Source organism: Littorina saxatilis, linkage group LG4 (genome assembly GCF_037325665.1).
Source record: "Littorina saxatilis isolate snail1 linkage group LG4, US_GU_Lsax_2.0, whole genome shotgun sequence".
In the NCBI taxonomy this organism is placed as follows: domain Eukaryota; kingdom Metazoa; phylum Mollusca; class Gastropoda; order Littorinimorpha; family Littorinidae; genus Littorina; species Littorina saxatilis.
Window position 1 is genome coordinate 35,218,566 of NC_090248.1, and position 24,363 is coordinate 35,242,928.

General features: G+C 41.8%; 2 protein-coding genes across 5 annotated transcripts in view; both read right to left on the bottom strand.

The window, feature by feature from the left end:
• Nucleotides 1–2,938, bottom strand: part of LOC138964594 (glutathione S-transferase 3-like) — a 7,176-nt gene extending 4,238 nt beyond the window's left edge. Inside the window, exons 1-2 of one of the 3 annotated variants that reach the window (XM_070336595.1) lie at nucleotides 1,481–1,593; nucleotides 1,017–1,420 (exon numbers count right to left, since the gene is read on the bottom strand). In XM_070336595.1, the coding sequence (XP_070192696.1) occupies nucleotides 1,017–1,152 (136 nt within the window). In that variant the 5' untranslated portion in view covers nucleotides 1,153–1,420; nucleotides 1,481–1,593. Of the gene's footprint in view, nucleotides 1–1,016; nucleotides 1,599–2,739 lie in introns of those variants that run through there. The other 2 variants (XM_070336596.1, XM_070336594.1) reach the window with 2 other exon arrangements.
• Nucleotides 2,939–8,045: 5,107 nt separating this feature from the next.
• Nucleotides 8,046–24,037, bottom strand: LOC138964592 (probable glutathione S-transferase 7). Of its 2 annotated transcripts, XM_070336591.1 has the most exons (6): nucleotides 23,883–24,037; nucleotides 19,905–19,996; nucleotides 12,357–12,449; nucleotides 10,106–10,221; nucleotides 9,580–9,687; nucleotides 8,046–8,514 (listed from the first exon to the last, which is right to left on the bottom strand). In XM_070336591.1, exons 1-6 carry the CDS (start codon nucleotides 24,020–24,022, stop codon nucleotides 8,350–8,352), a joined length of 714 nt encoding a protein of 237 aa, XP_070192692.1. In that variant the 5' UTR covers nucleotides 24,023–24,037; the 3' UTR covers nucleotides 8,046–8,349. The 2 variants fall into 2 exon arrangements, with proteins under 2 accessions (XP_070192692.1, XP_070192693.1); XM_070336592.1 differs by lacking the exons at nucleotides 19,905–19,996; nucleotides 23,883–24,037 and adding an exon at nucleotides 14,858–15,119.
• Between the last annotated feature and the right edge of the window lie 326 nt (nucleotides 24,038–24,363).

Sequence of the window (24,363 nt, forward strand, 5' to 3'; positions counted from 1 at the left end):
TGTAAAGTGTACATTTGCTGGCGCAGTGGAACGTAATCTCAATGCGCCCTTTGACGCACTGACGCAAATTGTGATGGGACATTTTCAGATTTAATGCGCCAATGGCGCAGGGCGCACTAGTAAATGAAACCCTGCAGTTTATGTTCAAAAGTACCGATGACTTGACTCTGCTTGAACTTCTTGCAGACATTGCGGGGCACCGTGGTCATTTGCAGACGCTCGATGACATCCAGGACAAACACACGATGTCATGACAAAACAATGACAAATGACTATCTTTGCAGTGCAAGGACTGTGAAAAGAACGCACGAAGCCAGGGCATGTAGTATACGGTGTTTACTTGCGCTTTCTTTCTTCATTCGATTTCATTTCGTTTATCTACAAATGGTCACATTGCGACATGGTTGATTCCTATTTGGATTGTCGTCTGCTTTTTACAATTACAATGGACTAGGTATAAGATAGCCATTACTTCACAGTTACAGTGGAATCATAGTGGCAAGTATTTTCTGCAGTGGTCTATGGCGAAACAAACAACAAACTCTAATAATAAATAATACATAGAATATTTCCCATGAATTTCGTCTTATAACTATGTCCTTTACCTTTTGACCAGATGTTGATATGGAGTATCTTCTCTTGCTTTATCAAGAAACTGTTTTAAAGGCTTACTCCTCTTCTCTTAGAACTACTGACAAGCCTGGATACCATACTGCCCTTACTTAGTTCATTGGACCATAGCACAGATCGAGTCTGTGGTTAGAGAACATTTAAGATTACAATGTACCGAAAAGGGAACACTCTAATCACGAGTCTATTACTTGTTTTTATAATTCACTTGTGCACGAATAAAATCGCCACGAACAGTTTTTCTAATGTTTCCTTCACGAAGCTTTTTAACATGTCATTGTTTCGCTGAACTATAGTGCAGAGGATCGTGGTACATCAGTATGAAGATGAAAAAAAATAATTGCGTGTATTCAGAAACGCACGGTTTCTCTCGTCAATCTTCTCACCTGCTTTACCCTCCGGACCCCAAGAACTTCTTGGCACAATTACGTCATCGAACTTCTGTCCGGCGGCGCGAAGAAGAAGACGAATAAACTCCCCTTTCCCCCTCAGGTCAAAGTAGTAAAGCTTGATATTATCCATGATGATGATCACACCAGAATTTATCCTTTGCAATCTCAGCACAAACCGATCTGCGGAGAAGCTTTTTGTGGATATCACAAGTGAAAAAATACGAAGTGACTGTACTGCCTCTTGACGAGATATAGATAGCACAAACTAACAACAGTTGTGAAAGGATGTTTCACGTTGTCCACTGACAGGTGCCTAGAGTGTGTGTTATCGGAGACAGATCCTCAAGATCGCTTGATGCTCATACACCTATGGAGATTGCAGTTGTCAACACTCGAACCTAAAAATATTGTTAGAGTTTAACCAGGTTTGCTTATTTACAGATTGTCCACACTTGAACCTAAAAATGTTGTTAGAGTCTAACCAGGTTTGCTTATTCACAGATATCAACTATAGACACTTCTCTGTCAGCCTGTGTGCCCTTTTGCACTAAGATTACAGCCTGACAGCGATAACACCAGTGGCACACGCTGGGAAGTCAATGAACCTCGCTGTATCTGTAGGCAGTTAAGAATGTACGATTTCTGGCTTCACGTGACACGAATGCGACTTTTTATTTTTGCTGTGCTAGGCCAAGGAAATGTGTGCTGCAAACACATCCTGAGAGTAGTGTAGTGTTTTGTTATTGTTTCGCTATTGTTATTGCCTGAGTGTCTATTTTTCAGGCGATGAGGCGTCCACACACACACACACACACACACTGGCGGCACACACACACATACACACACACACACACACACTCACACACTTCTACTATACAGACAGTAATATGACAATCACTTGACACAAAAGTTAAGATAATGTGTTTAAGGGTAAAGCTTAATACCAATCAGCCCTGTCAAAAACAGAATGTGCATGTGAAGGTCTTCTGATCAAAAAATGGGTTCATTACTCTTGAGCAATATTTGACGTCACATGTCCTTGACACACCTTACCCGCCTCAAGAATGGCGATCGTTGACGGTGTGACTATTTTACTTTGAGTCGTCGAAACAACGAATAAATCTGATTGATATTATGCATGTTTATACATCGTAACAGCTGCAGTTACCCTGCATAAACGCGTTCAAAAACAAAACGTCTTGCTGTTCTCCAAACAAAATAAGTGAAACATTCTTCGGTTTTATTCAACGTTTCCACCACTGGAAGTGAATCATACTGTCAAAAAACGCCATTCTTGAGGGTAGATGTGGGTAAGGCTTTAGGACCACTGATGTCATGCCCAAATATCGCTCAAATGTCATGAACCTAAGTTTAAAGCAACATGTCACGAACCTAGTTTTAAAGCAACTCTTCAAATACATATATTTCTGACCGAAAAATTGTTGAATAATAATTATGCCATACCCCTGCAAAAATATCCTTAACTATTTGTGTCCAGTGTAGGAATTTATGCCACAATGTAATAGAATGTCTTCCAGTACGTGTGGTCGGCGAATTACAGGAGACATGTTAGATAAAATTAAACCAACCCGAGTGCCAATAATCCAATCTGCCAATGTCCACTTTCCTTATGCACCTATTCTGTACGCCTTAATCTTCGCGTTCATGATTGCATATAACAATTTATCTAAACAGCACAAAAGGAAGATTGTCTCACCTGCTTTACCCTCAGGTCCCCAAGAACTTAACGGCACAATGACGTCCTCAAACTTCTGTCCGGCAGCGTGGAGAAGCAGACGAATGAACTCTCCTTTTCCCCGTGTGTCAAAGTAGTGAAGCTTGATATTCTCCATGGGGATTCAACTAATATACACGAGAATAATTCCTCTGCAAAATCACCACAAACCGATCAGCGGAGACACTTTTCCAGAATGGCACTAGTGAAAATATACGAAGTCACGGTACTACCTCTCGAGACTAAGATACTGATAGATCTGAATATTGCTATTTCATATGTTACGTGGATTTCCATTGGTCAATTGGGCAAAACTGAGCTCAGTGCAAAAGTGATATCGACGACATTTCCGTCGATATCAGTTTTGATATCGACGACCTCTTTATTGCTTCCCCACTTCAAAAACAAAAACACCTAAATTTAAAAACAAACAAATATAATATGAAAATGTAATTATCCCAGAATTTAGTTGAGCAAGTGACTAAAGACTTTTTGAAAGGAAAGACATTTTAAAATACTGAAAAGTACAAGAAAAGAGTGAACAAAAAGAAATAATAATCAGAGGGAGGGATATGGAACAGCCAAAACTAAGACAAATGCTTTTGTAATTTCTTTACAGTAAATACAAAATTTCCAGAGAATTAGCAATATATCTAACATTGACTGACTGTGTGATGATATCTTCTGCTATTGGTCTGTTGAGACAGTGATATCAAAATCTCGACCTCCGGTCTCGATTTTGATATCACTGTCTCAACAGACCATAGCAGAAGATATTATCACACAGTCCGTCAATATTGGATACTAACAATAGGTTTGAGTGGATGCCACGCGCTGTAACTTGTCTGTTGACAGGAGAGGGTGTGTTATATTGTATTGCAGCTGCACACAATCGAATATAAAAGATAAGTTGGTATTAAGTGTAACCAGATTTGATTATTCACAGATATTAGTTAGGCCAAAAAAAGAAATAGGTGTGGTTACGGTAACATAGCCACACAAAAAAAATAGGGTAGGTAGGTAGGCAATCACTTTTTTTTTTAAACTTTTTTTCTAATGTGTACAAATTAAACCTACCTGACAGGGAAATAAGTGTGCGACTCGGGCGATTTCGCTTTCATTGCGTTTTTCTGCACTCGGTGTTTTTTTTTTTTTTTTTTGACAAATGTCATAAAAAGTTATAGGATCGGCCCCAAAAATTAGGGTAGGTCGGGTTACCGTAACCACACCTATTTTTTTTTTAGGCCTTAACGACACTTCACTCTCAGTTTACGTGGCGAGATTGCAGCTTTTACGCATACGTACTTATGTTACACACCGAGATTAATCTCACTGTGGATGTAGGCAGTACAGATGTACATTTTGTGTTAGTACGTGACGCGAACGCGACTTTTGATTAGTGATCAGAAAACTCAGTTCTGCTGCAAAGACTCATCTTGTGAACGGAAGATGGTCAAAATAATAAGTGAAGGTTTATGTTTAACCCAATTCAAAATTCACTTACACGACCGCCATTGGCCGAAGTGTTCCGACTCTGCTCTGAAGAAATCCCGACCCGTCGCGATATAACCTTCGTGGTTGAAAACGACGTTGAACACCAAATGAAGAAAAGAAAGAAATCCCGACAAAATTACGCCACAGACCTTGCTTTGTAAATTGTATTAGCTTCTTTCGATGTTTATTATCATTTGATTTTGAATTGTGTACAGAATAATTTATTTATGTATTTTGAGCAACCATTGCTCCTCTGTCCGTGTCAACTGTGGGTTGTGCAGTGTTGTTGTTCTGTCAGTGATTCTTCGTTCTTACTGTTCTGTCGTCTGTCTTCTGTGCATTTCAGAGGCTTAAACTCCCTGCTTCCTTTTGAGCTGCTGGAGACGCCCCCAATTTTTTTCACAAGTGCATAAAACGTACGTGAGATAAAATGCTGTCTCATCGCCACAAGTGCAGGAACTAAGGCGCTATTACAAATGGACCGGCGGCTGGTTGAGACAGACCGAGGCAAATGGAGGGCAAGGTTGATTGATAACGTTAAAGGGATACTACCTGAGATAACAATGCCCTCAGATTGCTTCCAAAGTTATCCCGTAAGATTTTGCGTTACAAATAATGCTGCCTTCACTTTGCAAAAATCAAGTGTTTTACAACCTTAATTAAAAGTCGTAAAAATATAGGCAAAGAAAGAGTACTCATTGTTGAGTTACTTTCACTGAGTTACTTCCCTTGTTTGTCAGTGGACGTGATGCGGTTACTAGGCCGCAGTGTCATATATCTCGCCGCCAGACGCTTCTCGACTACTTTTTGTGTTCAATACCGGAGAGAAACAGCGCCCCGAAGCGCATTCACTCATTTTAATGTCATTACCATAAGGTGTACGTCTAGATTAAGGTACATAATCTTCATGTTCGTCAAATTTGCCAGACACTCCCCCTCAAACAATCAGATCAATAGAATCCCTTTAAAGGGTAGAGAGGGAAAAACACTGAGATAAAGTGGAGACTGAGAGGGAGAGACTGTGAGGGAGGGGGAGAGAGAGGGAGGGAGAACGCAATTGTCAAAAGCCAGATAAGCGCACGTCAACACTAATTCAGGCTAGTTATATTGTTTGCCTGACAGACATTATCTTAAATGGATTTCCATTTATGGTTATATTACCTTGTCGTACATCACATGTTTGCTTTTCAAGTTTCACACACTCAGTGCTTGAACTCCGAGTCATTGTCGGCATAAAGGCTGACTGTGTCCTTGGTCGACGTCTCTCAGTCTGTGTCAGTCTATGCCGGTTACTGATTTGTCTCTCTCGGCGTCTCTGACTCTCTGTCTGTATGTGTGTGTGTCTCTGTCTGTCTCTTTCTGTCTGTCTGTCTGACTGGCTGGGTGTATGTCTCTCTCTTTCTGTCTGTCACTCTCTGTCTCTGTCTCTCTCTTTCTGTCTGTCACTCTCTGTCTCTGTCTCTCTTTCTGTCTGTCACTCTCTGTCTCTGTCTCTCTCTTTCTGTCTGTCACCACTCTCTGTCTCTGTCTCTCTCTTTCTGTCTGTCACTCTCTGTCTCTGTCTCTCTCCCTCGCTCTCTCTCTCTTTTCTCTCTATTACTCGGTCTCTCACTCTCTGCCTGGCTGGATTTCTATCGTTCTCTTTCTTCATGTCTCTCTGTCTGTTTTTGTGTTTCTGTGTCTCTCTCCGTTTCTGTCTCTGTCTCTCTCTCATTCGGTCTCGCGTTGCTAATTTTTTTCATACTGTGAGTGTCTTTTTATATTTAGTCAAGTTTTGACTAAATATTTTAACATCGAGGGGGAATCGAAACGAGGGTCGTGGTGTATGTGCGTGTGTCTGTGTGTGTGTCTGTGTGTCTGTGTGTGTGTGTAGAGCGATTCAGACAAAACTACTGGACCGATCTTTATGAAATTTGACATGAGAGTTCCTGGGTATGAAATCCCCGAACGTTTTTTTCATTTTTTTGATAAATGTCTTTGATGACGTCATATCCGGCTTTTCGTGAAAGTTGAGGCGGCACTGTCACGCCCTCATTTTTCAACCAAATTGGTTCAAATTTTGGTCAAGTAATCTTCGACGAAGCCCGGGGTTCGGTATTGCATTTCAGCTTGGTGGCTTAAAAATTAATTAATGACTTTGGTCATTAAAAATCGGAAAATTGTAAAAAAAAATAAAAATTTATAAAACGATCCAAATTTACGTTTATCTTATTCTCCATCATTTGCTGATTCCAAAAACATATAAATATGTTATATTCGGATTAAAAACAAGCTCTGAAAATTAAATATATAAAAATTATTATCAAAATTAAATTGTCGAAATCAATTTAAAAACCCTTTCATCTTATTCCTTGTCGGTTCCTGATTCCAAAAACATATAGATATGATATGTTTGGATTAAAAACACGCTCAGAAAGTTAAAACAAAGAGAGGTACAGAAAAGCGTGCTATCCTTCTTAGCGCAACTACTACCCCGCTCTTCTTGTCAATTTCACTGCCTTTGCCATGAGCGGTGGCCTGACGATGCTACGAGTAAAATGGCATTGCGTTTCATTCTGTGAGTTCGACAGCTACTTGACTAAATATTGTATTTTCGCCTTACGCGACTTGTTTCTTTGTGTATGTTTCTGTCCGAACGTCCATTGATGTGCTCGTGTGTGTGTGTGTATGTATGTGTGTGTTTGTGTGTGTGTGTGTTTGTGTGTGTGTGTGTGTGTGTGTGTGTGTGTCTGTGTGTGTGTGTGTATGTATGTGTGTGCGTGTGTGTGTGCGTGCATGCATGTGTGCGTGCGTGCATGCTTGCACTTTTCTGCTTTTTAGGTTTTTCTGTTCCGTCTCTTTTCACCCACACACGAACGCATGACCCCCCCCCCACACACACACACACACACACACACACACACACACACACACACACACACACTCACACACACACACACACACACACCAATGGGCATACTGGCACAATTAACGCACACACACTTCCATCATCATCTTGCAAAGTATGACTTTATTGTAAAAACATTCGTGTTGCAACAAGGTTTATAATGCTGCTTTTATTATAATTATTAGGTTGGATAATATCATAACGAATTAATCTCACGACAGAAGATTTAGGTTACCGTCGATCTTAATCGAGTATTAAAGGAGGGATGCAAACATATAGCCTAACCTTCAACTAGCTGCACCAGGATAAGTGATAATTTCACTGGGTGGCCGAGTGGTAACGCACTTGCGCTCGGAAGCGAGAGGTTGTTCAGGCCTTGGTCAGGCCGCAATTTTCTCCCCCCTTTCCCTAACCTAGGTGGTGGGTTCAAGTGCTAGTCTTTCGGATGAGACGAAAAACCGAGGTCTCGTGTACACTACATTGGGGTGTGCACGTTAAAGATCCCACGATTGACAAAAGGGTCTTTCCTGGCAAAATTGTATAGGCATAGATAAAAATGTCCATCAAAATACCCGTGGGACTTGGAATAAAGTAAATAAAATTCCATCTCACACGGCATTAAGTCTCAGGAAACATGAATACACGCATGCAGGGGAAAAAAAAATATGGGTAGCGCCGTATGTATGGCAGCTCGCTTTCCCCGGGGAGAAAGCAGCCCGAATTTCCATGAGGGTAACCTCACTGGACTGTAAATCTTATCCAATCCAATCCAATATCCAATCCAAGCGGGATTACGGGATAGCTATAAGTATTGCTCATGAGCAACACGTGACTGCTAACTTACTATGTACGGAACGGAGGGGAGAGGGCGGGGGTAGGGGACAGCAGGGCGGGGGGGGGGGGGGGGGGGGGGGCGGGGCCGGCAGAGTGACTAACAGAGCGAGACAGCAGAAGGATTCTCTACCCCGTGCAGAAGCCCAGACGGCTATATCAGCCCTGAAAGTAAAACTAATGGTGTACTAGCCTTTGGCTAGTGATTCTGAACATTTACTAGACAGAAAGCAAACTTTACTAGCCGAACCTACAATTTGTTTCACTGGCAACTTTACTCCTCGCATTTGGTGAGAAGATGAACATTTCTACTCGCCAGCCATGTATACATTGTGATTTACAAGATAGTCTACAAGAGAAACAAGGCACCTTTAACCGACTTAGAAAATGGTTTCCTTGCGGTTGGCCAGGTAGGTTTTCAGTTTGGGGTTCGCCTCCACGTTATGACGTAACTTCTGCAAGAGGGGATAACTCTCCAGCGCGTCCTTCTTCAGTTGCAGCAAGTTGTCTCCCATGTCGTACACGTACAGGTCTGCAAGGCTTAGCTGGAAACGAAAATGAATTCGACATTCTAAGCATCAAGGTTATCGTGAAGACATCGCTTTGGTCTTGTTTATATGTCTATGTCTATACATCATGTGAGGTGTGTTTTGTAGAGGTCTGTTTCATATAATTATGGACTGGGTGGCCGAGTGGTAACGCACTTGCGCTCGGAAGCGAGAGGTTGCGAGTTCGACCCTGGGTCAGTGGGTTAGCAATTTTCTCCCCCCTTTCCTAACCTAGGTGGTGGGTTCAAGTGCTAGTCTTTCGGATGAGACGAAAAACCGAGGTCCCTTCGTGTGTACACACTACATTGGGGTGTGCACGTTAAAGATCCCACGATTGACAAAAGGGTCTTTCCTGGCAAAATTGTATAGGCATATATAAAAATGTCCACCAAAATACCCGTGTGACTTGGAATAATAGGCCGTGAAAAGTAGGATATGCGCCGAAATGGCTGCGATCTGCTGGCCGATGTGAATGCGTGATGTATTGTGCAAAAAAAAATTCCATCTCACACGGCATAAATAAATCCCTGCGCCTTGAATGTGTGCGCGATATAAATTGCATAAAATGAAAAAAAATGAAAAAAAAATTCCCTGCGCTTAGAACTGTACCCACGGAATACGCGCGATATAAGCCTCATATTGATTGATTGATGTGCCTCGTATGGAGCCGTGGGGGGTATTGTATGGGTCCGTCATAGGTTCTTGAGTAGGTCTGTTACTGCCTCGTTTGTCACGAGCTTCTTAATATATTGACTCAAAATTAAGTTCATCCACATAAATCAATGTGCAGATATATATAAGCTTAGCTGTTGATTCTTTGTATAATCATGTGGCCTCAAACTAGAACTACTGGGGAAGGAATGGGAAAGTTACTAGGTGATTGAAGGGGCGTACGGCAACAAAAAACACAAAACAACAACTAACATAATTGTGTGTAAGCCTGTATTAGTTAGCCTAGAATTGTAGACTAAACTGACTTTAATGCGACCTGTCCAATCTTATGTTTCGATAAGTTTGTGGACGGATAGGAAAGGTGGTGGGATAGTCAGTGAAGGAACTTACAGCATTGTTGACGAAGTATCCGGAGGACCCTCCATCCTTCAGCAGCTTCTCCAGAAATCCAAAATACTTTGGGAGGTCCTCCTCCAGAGCTTTTCTCAGGAACTCAGCCTGTGCAAAGATACACATCGTCACTTTGATGACCATACCAGCAAATGAATACCAGTTCTAATACCCACAAGCAGGCACGCACGCTCTCATATATGTTAATGCATGCACGCACGTACGCACGCACGCACGCACGCGCACACACACACACACACACACACACACACACGCACACACACACACACACACACACACTAACACACATTCGCGAATTAACAAGAGAGCAGTCCTTTGAGCATTACACAAAATTAATGTTGTCCACATGTGTGGGTTTTGCATATCATTAATTCTTCATTTTCTTTTTCTTTTTTGTAACTTCTGTCAATATTATGGTTCTTTCGATATTATCTGACACTGCGTTGTGCATATAGGGGAACCCAGCTTTTCCCTCGCCTGTACCCATGCTCGGAAACCCACACACCTTTTGTGTTTCATCCTTCGTCCAACGGTACTTGACGATGTTCTGTATTTGGTCCTCCCACAGCCCTACCACCTCGCCTATCCGCAGTCCGTCCAGGTTGGTCTTGCCGAAAAATCCTGTAAGATAAAAGGAAGGGATTTATAGTTTGCATACGGGGCTTTGGGCACGAATCGATCGTGGAGATAATGTCTTATAAATCATCCATCTAGGTAAGTGCGGCTTTCCGGCTTTTGCACTTTTGTCTTTCGGTATATTTTGAGAGTGTTGGATGTTGTGTTTATTTGTGTAGGGGCGGGGATGTAGCCTCAGTCAGTAGCGCGCTGGATTTGTATCCAGTTGGCCGCTGTCAGCGTGAGTTCGTCCCCACGTTCGGCGAGAGATTTATTTCTCAGAGTCAACTTTGTGTGCAGACTCTCCTCGGTGTCCGAACACCCCCGTGTGTACACGCAAGCACAAGACCAAGTGCGCACGAAAAAGATCCTGTAATCCATGTCAGAGTTCGGTGGGTTATAGAAACACGAAAATACCCAGCATGCTTCCTCCGAAAACGGCGTATGGCTGCCTAAATGGTGGGGTAAAAAACGGTCATACACGTAAAATTCCACTCGTACAACAAAAAACAAGTCGCATAAGGCGAAATTACTACATTTAGTCAAGCTGTGGAACTCACAGAATGAAACTGAACGTAGTCCGCCGCTAGTGCAAAAGGCAGTGAAAGTGACGAGCCTGTTTGGCGCGGCAGCGGTTGCGCTGTGCTTCATAGCACACTTTACTGTACCTCTCTTCGTTTTAACTTTCTGAACGTGTTTTTAATCCAAACATATCATATCTATATGTTTTTGGAATCAGGAACCGACAAGGAATAAGATGAAATAGTTTTTGAATCGATTTCGGAAATTTAATTTTGATCATAATTTTTATATTTTTAATTTTCAGAGATTGTTTTTTATCCAAATATAACATATGTATATGTTTTTGGAATCAGAAAATGACGAAGAATAAGATTAAATTGTTTTTGGATCGTTTAATAAAAAAAATAATTTTAATTACAAGTTTCCGATTTTTAATGACCAAACTCACTCATTCGTTTTTAAGCCACCAAGCTGAAATGCAATACCAAACCCCGGCCTTCGTGGAAGATTGATTTGCCAAAATTTACAATCAATTCAATTGAAAAATGAGGGTGTGACAGTGCCGCCTCAACTTTTACAAAAAGCCGGATATGACGTCATCAAAGGTATTTATCGAAAAAAGGAAAAAAACCTCCGGGGATATCATACCCAGAAACTCTCATGTCAAATTTCATAAAGATCGGCCCAGTAGTTTAGTCTGAATCGCTCTACACACACACACACACACACACACACACACACACACACACACACACACACACACACACATACACCACGACCCTCGTCTCGATTCCCCCCTCTATGTTAAAACATTTAGTCAAAACTTGACTAAATGTAAAAAACACGAGTGTACGTGGGAGTTTCAGCCCACGAACGCAGAAGAAGAAGAAGAAGAAGAAGTTTATTTTTGGTTTTTGTTCCTTGAGGAAGGAGTGGTTTAGAGAGAGTGCGAGGAAGAAACTCACAATCACAAGAGCAGAGAGAGAGTTACAGAGACAGAGGGAGAGAGACAGACACAGACAGACAGACAGACAGAGATCGATGGGCAAAGAATAAGAGAGGGAGACAGACCAACAGAGATTGGCAAAGAGAAAGAGAGGGACAGACAAACAGACTGACAGACAGACAGACCGACCGAGAGAAAGATAGAGGGAGGCTGAGAGAGACATAAACAGACACTGAGCTAGACAGACCGACCGACAGAGATTGGCAAAGAGAAAGAGAGGGAGACAAACAGAGACAGCGAGACAGACTGAGACGTGCAGACAGAAGGAGAGATACAGAGACAGAGAGACCGACAGAGCTGGGCAGAGAGAGACAGAAACAGACAGCTAGACAGAGAGACAGACAGACAGACAGACAGACAGACTCGACACACAGACACACAGACACACAGACACACAGACACATAGACAGACAGAGAGTCAGAAAGACAGACAGACAGACAGACAGACACACACACAGACAGACCGACCGACAGACCGACCGACCGACCGACACACACACACACCTACAAATACACACACACACACACACACACACACTAACAAACACACACACACACACCGTACACACACACACACACACATACACAGGCAGACAAAGAGACAGAGATTTACCAAACTCCCTGGCAAAGAAGGCAGCAATAGCGTTGCTCTGTCCGTACAGCTTGCCTTGGTACTCCACCCACGGCAATTGGCCGTACGGGCTTTCTGTAACACACAAATTATCATCATGTTATCAATGACAGTCATTTTAGCCGTACGGGCTTATGGAGACACACAATGCAACACTGATCATTGTCAGTGACAGTCATTTTGGCCGTGCGGGCTTTCTGGGACACACAAATCAACATCACGTTGTCACTGTGACAGTCAATTATGCCGTAAAGGCCTTCTGAGGCAGAAAATCAACATCATGTTGTCACTAACTGTCATTTTGGCCGTACGGGCTTTCTAGTTCTGTGACACACAAATCAGCATCATGTTGTCAGTGACAGTCATTTTGGCCGTACGGGCTTTCTGGGAAAAAAATAACATCATGTTGTCAGTGACGGTCATTTTGGCCGTACGAGCTTTTTGAAACACAAAAATCAACATCATGTTGTCAGAGACAGTCATTTTGGCCGTATTTGTGTGCGTGCGTGCTCGCGTGCGTGTGTGTGTGCAGTGCGTGTGACCATCTCTCTCTCTCTCTCTCTCTCTCTCTCTCTCTCTCTCTCTCTCTCTCTCTCTCTCTCTCTCTCTCTCTCGGGTCTCTCTCTCTCTCTCAGCCTCTCTCTTTCTCTCTCTCCCCCCCCCTCCTAGATCTCTGTCTGTTTGTCAGTATGACTGCCTTCCTGAGCGCACATGAGCAAGTGTAGCATGGTGAGTGTCCTTTGAAGAAAATAACTATTTCCTCATGCCGGTATAACACGAGAAAATTACTCCCACGAGATTTTTACTCCGGAGTAAACATTTCGTACAAAAAAGTTACTCCCTTTACGAAAAAAGCACTCCCCCATTGCACGAGAAAATTACTCCCCAAGACAGGTGAGTTCCGAGTAAACATTTTCGTACAAAAATGTTACTCCCCTGACGAATAAATAACGAATAAATTACTTCACCCCAACACGAGCAATTTAACTTCCCATGCCAGGTGTACGGAATGTTTACTCCCTTGTCCCCTGTTAGTCTTGGTGGTGGAAGGGGTGGAGGGAGGGTAGCGCGAGCGCGAGATCACTTATTGGCATTATCCCTTCGCCCACATCCGTCCCATTTTTGCGTACGAAATTTTTACTGGAAGTAAAAAAAAAATGGGGAGTAAAAATTTCGTGGAGGGAGTAATTTTTTCGTGCCTTGGGGAGTTCTTTTCTCGTACGAAAAGTGTACTCGGAGTAAGAATTTCGTACAAAATATTTACTCCGGAGTAATTTTTTCGTGGAGTAAAAAATTTCGTGTTACACCGGGGACTGACTTGCTCTGACCAACCAGAATGACCGGTCAGCTCGACCTACTGTTCCGCCGTAGTGATTCTGCGGCTTTGAATGTGTCATTAACATAATGTGTATTGCCCAGCCCGTGTAATACATGATCGGGCAGCTGTTTATACATGTATACTATACCAGATGATTACCCGCTTCGCCGGGTACCGGCTTCGCCGGGAAGAAGTAGAGCCGAATACCAGGCTGCGCCTGGGACCCGGCTTTGCCGGGTGTACGCCGGCTTTGCCGGCGCACCGCACGGAGGAAGGGAGATAATCGCGGCTGAAAACACTGGAGAAGATAAGGAAGAGTTACTGGTAGTGGATCCAGACAAAAAAAAACAAAATCAGACCCAAAAAAACCAAAATCGGTTCAGCGCTGCGCGCTGAGAGCACGTGTTGAAATATCTCATCGATGAGGTTGTGTCCGGGGTGTATCAATCAATCAATCAATCAATGAGGCTTATATCGCGCATATTCCGTGGGTACAGTTCTAGGCGCTCTGCAGTGATGCCGTGTGAGATGAAATTTTATACGGCCAGTAGATTGCAGCCATGTCGGCGCATATTTACTTTTCACATGTAGCTGAATACGTGTGTCCAAATTTGAAAAAGATCCACCGAGAACTTTGGCCGTGCATCGCGAACAGACAGACAGACAGACAGACAGACAGACAGACAGACAGACAGACAGACAGACAGACAGACAGACAGACACTAGTCGTATATAGATAACCTCTGCGGGGATATAGCGGCTCAGTTGGTAGCGCGCTGGATTTGTATTCAGTTGGCCGCTGTCAGCGTGAGTTCGATCCCAGGTTCGGCGGAAATTTATTTCAGAGTCAACTTTGTGTGCAGACTCTCTTCGGTGTCCGAACTCCCCCCCGTGTACACTACATTGGGTGTGCACGTTAAAGATCCCACGATTGACAAAAGGGTCTTTCCTGGCAAAATTGCTTTGGCACAGTTAATAATTGTCTACCTATACCCGTGTGACTTGGAATAATAGGCCGTGAAAGGTAAATATGCGCCGAAATGGCTGCAATTAATGGCCGTATAAAATTTCATCTCACACGGCATCACTGCTGAGCGCCGGAACTGTACCCACGGAATATGCGCGATATAAGCCTCATTGATTGATTGATTGATTGATAACTTACCAGACTTGTGTTGTGGCCACTCTTCGAAACTGTATCGCACATCTTCGTACTTCTGTCCGGCTGCCTCTAACACCATCCGAATAAACTCTGCCCGGCCACGAATGTCAAAGTACACAAGCTTTATCCCGCTCATAGTTGCCAAAGTCCGCTTTTGCTTGAAGAAAGATGTGTTGGTTATGGGATTTTGGGCAAGACACAGAGACTCGATGCAACGGCTGACTCAGCTAGGCTCTAACTTAGATCAACTTAGTGCATGTGCCTTTTTTAAACACGTCACGGCCAATCCGGCCTCTCCCATCATGCAACAGAAAAAGGGGCGGGGCTTAGCAAAAACAGCACAACGCGTGTGTCAGAACAACGCAACCCTGACCTCATTCGATGGCGTTTCAAATACACCCCTCCGTCTCAGCAGTCATATCATAATAGCATGGGCGTCTGATGTAGAAATTTGGTGTAGAGTTATGTGTCGTGTGTGTGTGTGTGTGTGTGTGTGTGTGTGTGTGTGTGTGTGTGTGTGTGTGTGTGTCTGTGTCTGGGTCTGGGTGTGTGCGTGTATTATTATGCAGTATTAAGCTTCTTAACATTGAAGGGATACCCGTGGCGAAAACTGAACTGGTGTCAGAGTCAATACATTGCCCAATAACGTGTGCTTCACGGACAGATCAGTTTGGGGTTTGCAACCATGCCACCACACCCAGGACAGGCAGCTTGCGGCTGTTCACCTTTTAACAGATTAGCATAATCAAGTTACCAGCCGGAGCGATATCATTGCCAGCGGCTGTATCTCAAACGGACAGCATAGCGAATGTCCGCAGAGGACTTCGTAAGTCAGTGTAATTCCGGCGCAAAACATTTCTATAGTCCCCTTTTCTCTCCTATTTCTACAATTGGAACAGTATTGTAGTTTAGGCTAGATACAATCCTTATTAAAAACGTCGAGCTGGTGTAACACGAAATTTTTACTCCACGAAAAATTTACTCCGGAGTAAATATTTCGTACGAAATTCTTACTCCGAGTACACTTTTCGTACGAGAAAAGAACTCCCCAAGGCACGAAAAAATTACTCCCTCCACGAAATTTTTACTCCCCATTTTTATATTTAGTCAAGTTTTGACTAAATATTTTAACATCGAGGGGGAATCGAAACGAGGGTCGTGGTGTATGTGTGTGTGTATGTGTGTGTGTATGTGTGTGTGTGTGTGTGCGTGCGTGCGTGTAGAGCGATTCAGACCAAACTACTGGACCGATCTTTATGAAATTTGACATGAGAGTTCCTGGGATTGATATCCCCATACGTTTTTTTCATTTTTTTGATAAATGTCTTTGATGACGTCATATCAGGCTTTTCGTGAAAGTTGAGGCGGCACTGTCACGCCCTCATTTTTCAACCAAATTGGTTGAAATTTTGGTCAAGTAATCTTCGACGAAGGCCGGACTTTGGTATTGCATTTCAGCTTGGTGGCTTAAAAATTAATTAATGACTTTGGTCATTAAAAATCTGAAAATTGTAAAAAAAATATTTATTTTATAAAACGATCCAAATTTACGTTTATCTTATTTTCCATTATTTGCTGATTCCAAAAACATATAAATATGTTATATTCGGATTAAAAACAAGCTCTGAAAATTAAATATATAAAAATTATTATCAAAATTAAATTGTCGAAATCAATTTAAAAACACTTTCATCTTATTCCTTGTCGGTTCCTGATTCCAAAAACATATAGATATGATATGTTTGGATTAAAAACACGCTCAGAAAGTTAAAACGAAGAGAGGTACAGAAAAGCGTGCTATCCTTCTTAGCGCAACTACTACCCCGCTCTTCTTGTCAATTTCACTGCCTTTGCCATGAGCGGTGGACTGACGATGCTACGAGTATACGGTCTTGCTGAAAAATGGCATTACGTTCAGTTTCATTCTGTGAGTTCGACAGCTACTTGACTAAATATTGTATTTTCGCCTTACGCGACTTGTTTTTACTTCCAGTAAAAATCTCGTACGCGAAAATGGGATGCGGGCGAAGGGATAATGCCAATAAGTGATCTCGCGCACACGAATGTCGCGCTACCCTCCTTCCACCCCTTCCACCACCACTGAAGAACTAACAGGGGACAAGGGAGTAAAAATTTCGTACACCTGGCATGGGAAGTTAAATTGCTCGTGTTGGGGTGAAGTAATTTATTCGTTATTTATTCGTCAGGGGAGTAACATTTTTGAACGAAATGTTTACTCGGAACTCACCTGTCTTGTGGAGTAACTTTCTCGTGCAATGGGGGAGTGCTTATTTCGTAAAGGGAGTAACTTTTTCGTACGAAATGTTTACTCCGGAGTAAAAATCTCGTGGGAGTAATTTTCTCGTGTTACACCGGTACGCTGTTCAGGGAGGGATAATCGAACTGATCTGTTAAATCAAACTGATTTCATTCAGGGACGAAAATGTCGAAAATTACCGGCCAAAAATATCTTGTAAGTAATCAGTATTTCAACGCAAAGCGTTTACACGGATCGGCGTAGTAATAATAACAATAAAATACGAGTACCTGTGGCAGGGACCTATATTAGTAATGAAAGTTGTTATCACCCAAACACATGTGCTTTATCATACATGCAATGAAAGATTTACAGCAATGACGATAAATATGCCGTGTCAGATTTAACTTGTCGACACGCATCTTGACACAAATATTTTCTTCGCTGCAGTTGGCAATATGTTTTTTTCTCGATTATGTTGAAATCTTGTCACATTTATTTGTTGGCGCTGCCAAGCATGGGGGGTATGTTCAGTAATATCTTCGGGTGTGGACTGTGGCGCGTGGTTGGTATACATGTATGTGTGGATGTTCACGGTAGCGGCGGGGTGCGCCGCCGAATGCGTGTGTGTGCCACGGTGTCTGTGTGTGTGTGTGTGTGTGTGTGTCAGTGTGTGTGTGAGTGAGTGAGTGTATGTGTGTGTGCAGTGTGTGTGTGTGTGTGTGTGTGTGCGTGCACGGCGTGCGGGCGGGTATGCGTACCGCCGCGGGTTTGTGTGTGTGTGTGTGTGTGTGTGTGTGTGTGTGTGTGTGTGTCTATGTGTGTTTGTGTGTATGTGTCTGTGTGTGTTTTTGTGTATGTTTCTGTGTCTGTCTGTGACTGTGTGTGTCGGTTGTCTCAAGCCGTTAACAAACCTCCTCCGACTTCACATTATATCTATCTATCTGTAAAATGTTGAAAGCGTGCGCCCGTAACCTTTATGCAAGGTTCACAGCAGCCCGGCCTGCAAGAGTACATGCGCACCCAGAATGTCAGTGCCAAACTGACACACGTACCCGAACACTCAAGCAGCGGCCTGGGTCCAGGGCCACGGCCACCCGACTCCCAAGTGTATCCTTGGCACAAAGGGTCAAAAATCCAAAAAATAAGCCCTTAAAAAAATATGCTCATATATTTGAAAATAAGCCCTTATTTCTATAAATAAGGCCTTATTTTAGAAATAAGGCCTTAAATATTTACAGCCATAAGGAAATAAGGGCATAATGAAATAAGGCCTTATTTCTGTTATGACCTTAAAAAAATAAGCCCTTAAAAAATATGCCCATAAAAAAATAAGCCCTTAAAAAAAATATGCCCATATTTTTCTGCGCATCGCTACTGCGCATCCGGACATTCGAAAGCGCGCACAAACTCGCCGCCTCTCGTTCAAAGCATCCGTCATAACATCGAGCGGATACAGCATGGCTTCACGCATTCGAAAGCGCGCACAAACTCGCCAAAACCCCAATTCTCTTGCAATTTGCAATTTCAGAACACATTCTTCTCAAAAATTCATCACAATCTCTGAACCCCCCATTCGCCATGTTTCTTATGAGATCTCTGCGCATGAGCGGCGCAGCCGAATTCTATTCAGCTTCATGATTGGTAAAAAAAAAATAAGGCCTTATTTTTTTATGCCCTAATTTTTTTATGCCCATATTTTTTTATGCCCTTATTTTTTATTAAGGCCTTACAGAAATAAGGCCTTATTTCTCGTAAGGCCTTATTTTCAAATAAGGGCTTTTTTATGCCCATATCTTTTTAAGGGCTTAAAGATTTAAGGCCTTAATAATGGAAAATAAGGCCTTATTTTAGAAATAAGGGCTTATTTTCAAAAATATTGGCATATTTTCAAAAATAAGGCCTTATTTTTTTAAGGGCTTATTTTTTGGATGTTTGACCCTTTGTGCCAAGGATACAAGTGCTTCGTTGATAGCCAGTCAGTAAGAAAAGAGAGCAATCGAAGTTTCTGAAAAGTATGTGGTGCTTCGAAGTGGATGATATTGACAGCTGAAGGCCAACTAAAAGTCATTGTACACATACGTTGCATAACAGAGCTTTTAGCGAAGTTCTGCAAGTCACTGTTTGTCCTTGGTTCAGTTAAACATTGTAGGGCAACTCAGTGCGATAAGGGGCTCCACTCACATATGAAACTTCAGCAGGACCGACGATGCACTGCAGATTATCCCAGCCCGCTACACGTTGCATGAAAGGAAAACAGGCCAAGTACTCGTCATAATCCCTATCGCGGCATAAATGATAGGCCGTGCGTCGTCTGTGCCGCTGAAACTGCGCATGTATATTCTGCCCATAACCAGCAATCAATACGGTTTGGCGGCAAGCCCTGAAGCCTCGACCTCCTGTTCTATTCATTTTGCAGTGAATGACCATGCAGGCCGGAATATATTAGGCCAAACAAAAATATGTTGGTTTAAGGTAACCCGGCCGACCCTATTTTTTTCCCGCTGACCCAAAAAAAAATTTTTTTCTAAAAAAACTAAAAAAACCCGTTGGCATCTTTTGCGAACCATACCGAGATTTAGGGAAGTAACCGCCTAGCTTTAAAATCGAATAAATGTTAGATTTTTTTATTTTTATTAAAGCCGACCTACCGACCCTATCTTTTTAGGTCACGTTATCCTAAACCAACACTATATTTTTGTTTGGCCTTTAATGCTATCATAGGCGTATACCTGGTGTATATTTGTCATGAAGATGCCGGCTCTAAGTATAACCTCCACATGCACTACTTACCTGACTTGCGTTGTGGCCATTCTTCGAAACTGAATCGTACGTCTTCGTACTGCTGTCCAGCTGCCTCTAACACCATCCGAGTAAACTCCGCCCTGCCACGAATGTCGATATACAGAAGCTTGATCCCACTCATATTTGCCACATTTAGTAAAACCCTCAGTGTAGAAAGGACGTGTGTTATTTCTTGGCGACACTCAATGAGCCGGCTATAGCGTCCTCTTTGTGTCACGCCTTGATGTGTGGCGTACATGCGTGCGTGGATGCTTGCTTGCGTGCGTGCGTACGTGCGTATGTGTGGCGTACATGCGTGCGTGGATGCCTTGCTTGCGTGCGTGCGTACGTGCGTTTGGTTTAAACAAAACTTTATTCAATTTTAATCATGACAAGAACAATGCATGGATGATTACATACTCAAGCATATAATGCTTATTTTAAGCAATCATAGTAATTACAAAACAAAGGTTAGCATGATGGCGGAATAAGTACATTAGCTCATTTCAGGAAACGAAAAACAAAACAAAAGACAAAACAGATACACAAACAAGCAGAAAATGGGAACGGGTTGGTGATACAGGAGGTGGGGAAAGGGCAGCTAGCTAGTAGCTAGCTTAAGGGAAAAAAAAGAAGAAGAAGAAGAAGACTTGGAGCGCCAATATTTGAGGGGATTTTTTCAATTGTAATAAGTGCACATAAGACACTCGCACAAAGTTAATGCGTATTGTGATCAGAGGAAAAGTCACTACATTGCGCATAAATCGAGACATAATTGATAAGTCGGAAAACAACAAAAGAACATGAGAGAGGTTATGGGGAAAAATTTGTCAGGCAGCATGTCGCATGACAGTGTCTAATAAATGTAATGAGTGGAGTATAGAGGCTCAGTTACGGAACCTGCCCGTCTGTCTAATATAGTCCTGTACAGTTATGAATATGGTCTGGTTGACATTTCGTGAATATTGCGGGATGCCTTTCAATAATATTTCGATATACTTATAACCATTTGTCAAATTATCAATGGACAATAATCTTATATCTCTAAACAAGGGACAATGCAATAAGTAATGTTCAGCAGTCTCGCTGGGATAACCACAGTCGCTTTGAGAGCAATCCTTAAGGTGCCGCTTACATAAATCAAAATTCAAATCACTCATACCAATACGCAATCTGCAATGATGTACTTGTTCAAATCTTGCTCCAAAATAATAATGGCATGGTACTTTAAAATCAGCATTTAACAAATAATTTTTGAACTCGCTCAAGGAGGTGGTCATTTTAACGTTATCTGGTAAGGTGTTCCATAGTACAGTCGTTTTGGGGATAAAAGAGTTGCGAAATAAATCGGTTCTATAGGGAGGCACATATCTTTCTAATGGTCTTCGTCTATGATACGGATTAATGTCAACTACAAGAGGGGGCAATACATTTACTAAGTACTGGGGGCATTTGTTATGTATCATCTTATGAAAAACAATTAATTTATGTCTTTTCCTTCGTTCTTCAAGGCTACATAGCCCACTTTCCTCATACAGCTTTGCATGGCTAGTGCCCTTAACTCCACCTATTATAATTCGTAGGGCTTCTAAGTGTAATTTTTCTAATGCATCTGCCATTATCTTAGTGCAATTATCCCAAACAACATCTGCATAGTCGAAATGGGGTAAAATAAAAGACTTGTACATTATTTCCAAACTTTTTCGACTTAATCTATATTTATAAAATCGTAAACAATTAATCAGTAAATTCGCTTTTTTAACTATACTTTGGATGTGGGCATCCCACTTGCAGGTGCTCTGTAAAATCACTCCAAGGTGTTTGTGCTGGTCTACTTTCTGCAAGAGAACATTGTTGAAAACCAAGGGTTGAGGGGGGATTAAATCTCGTTGGTTATTTAACAGTTCAGTCTTAGTCTCGTTAAATTTAACTTTGCTAATTTTATTAAGATCTTGATTTAATATATTGGTTCGTCTGTCTACATCTTTTAATGCAAGATACATGTTTGTGTCATCAGCAAACATTTTAATTTCGGATTCAATATTCTTTACAATAACATTAATATAAACCAGAAATAAGAGCGGGCCTAGCACGGATCCTTGTGGAACACCGGCAGGAATCTTTTTAACATTAGACTGTGTTCCCTTAATTACAACAACTTGCAACAACTTGCTTGCGTACGTGCGTTTGTGTGTAGTGTTGTAGTGTGTTGTGTTGACGGTGTGTGTGTGTATGTGCGTGTGTGTGTGTGTGTGTGTGTGTATGTGCGTGTGTGTGTGTGTGTGTGTGTGTGTGTGTGTGTGTGGATGATTGCTTGCGTGTGTGCGTGCGTGTGTGCTGCAATACAAATTAATTGTCAAGGAATACTACATGTTCTTTTGAAATAATATACTGTTATATTGCTACGTGTATTTCATATGTTACGTGGATTTCCATTGGTCAATTGGGCAAAACTGAGCTCACTGCAAAAGTGATATCGACGACATTTCCGTCGATTTCAGTTTTGATATCGACGACCTCTTCATTGCTTCCCCACTTCAAAAACAAAAACACCTACATTTAAAAACAAACAAATATATATGAAAATGTAATTAAGCCTATCCCAGAATTTAGTTGAGCAAGTGACTGAAGACTTTTTAAAAGAAAATACATTTTGAAATACTGAAAAGTACAAGAAAAGAGTGAATAAAACGAAATAATAATCAGAGGGAGGGATATGGAACAGCCAAAACTGAGACAAATACTTTTGTAATTTCTTTACAGTAAATACAAAATGTCCAGAGAATTAGCAATATATCTAACATTGACTGACTGTGTGTGTGATGATATCTTCTGCTATTGGTCTGTTTCGGCAGTGATATCAAAATCTCGACCTCCGGTCTCGATTTTAATATCACTGTCTCAACAGACCATAGCAGAAGATATCATCACACAGTCTGTCAATATTAGGTACTGTTCTGAGTAAAACGTAGAGAACAATTATTTAGATAAACAAGTCGCGAAAGGCGAAATAACAACATTTAGTCAAGCTGTCGAACTCACAGAATGAAACGGAACTCACTGCATTTTTTCACCAAGACCGCATACTCGTAGTTTCGTCAGTCCAACGCTCGTGGCAAAGGCAGTGAAATCGACAAGCCAGAATAGTGCGGTAATGGTCGTGCTGAGCAGGATAACACGCTTTTCTGTATCTCTATTCTTTTTAGCGTACTGAGTTTGTTTTTAATCCAAACATATCATATCTATATGTTTTTGGAATCAGGGACCGACAAGGAATAAGATGAAAATGTTTCTAAATCGATTTCGGACAATTAATTTTAATCATAATTTTCATATTTTTAATTTTTAGAGCTTGTTTGTAATCCAAATATAACATATGTATATGTTTTTAAAATCGGACAATGACGAAGAATAAGATGAAATTATTTTTAATAAAAACAATAATTTTAATGACAAGTTCCCGATTTTTAATGACCAAATTCATTAATTACTTTTTAAACCACCACGCTGAAATGCAATACCAAAGTCCGGCCTTCGTCGAAAATTGCTTTGCCAAAATTTCAATCAATGTGATTAAAAAATGAGGGTGTGACAGTGCCCCCTCAACTTTTACAAAAAGCCGGATATGACGTCATCAAAGGTATTTATCGAAAAAAACAAAAACATCCGGGGATATCATTCCCAGGAACTCTCATGTCAAATTTCATAAAGATCGGTCCAGTAGTTTGATCTGAATCGCTCTACACACACACACACATACACACACATACACCACGACCCTCGTCTCGATTCCCCCTCTATGTTAAAACATTTAGTCAAAACTTGAGTTACGAGTTAGTGCGTGCGAGGTATCCGTGTCTTTCCAAGTCTTTCGCTGGAAAGTCTGGATCTATAACATGTGCTGATTTTGTGGGGATATTTTATGCACAGGGGGGGGGGGGGGGGGTCGATTCGGTCCGCTCATAGTCGGCACTAAACGTTTCATACATGTAATAATAATTGTGGTAACTGCACTGCCCCTGTCCTGTAGGCATCCAGCAGTTTTTGACCCGCGCAGGCAGCGTCAGGTAACAGCCATGTTGTGCAAACAGCACTTCACAGATTTCTGCACTCGTCCCTGTCAACATGAAAGAATTGCGAGTGTCACTGACTTACATGATTGTAAGAGAACTGCGATGAAAGTTGATCGTTTTCGGTATCAGGAAAACCTGCCTGGAAACTAAGTAGATTTGACCTTTTCAAGGTATGTTCTATGTTTTTGACACCCTGAATGGTTTTGAAAATCGCAATAACTACCAGAAAATCATTTCTTAAATAAGTCATTTCCGATTCCCGGCTGTGAACAGTCATCCCTGCTACGATTATTAGAATTGAACGTGCTGTGCTGGAAAGGTATTTGCCGCACGGTTTATTTGTATTGGAAATATGGAGCATCTAAATTATCAAGTTCCTGAATCATCGTCAACAG

Bases quoted from the DNA above. Each gene is read 5' to 3' on its own strand.
- LOC138964592 (XM_070336591.1), bottom strand. From the start codon at position 24,022: ATGTTGACAGGGACGAGTGCAGAAATCTGTGAAGTGCTGTTTGCACAA. The intron at 10,222-12,356 runs GTAAATCTCTGT...TTTATCTTACAG, and splicing joins CTTCTTTGCCAGGGAGTTTG to GATTTTTCGGCAAGACCAAC. The intron at 8,515-9,579 runs GTAAGTTCCTTC...TTTCGTTTCCAG, and splicing joins GATACTTCGTCAACAATGCT to CTAAGCCTTGCAGACCTGTA.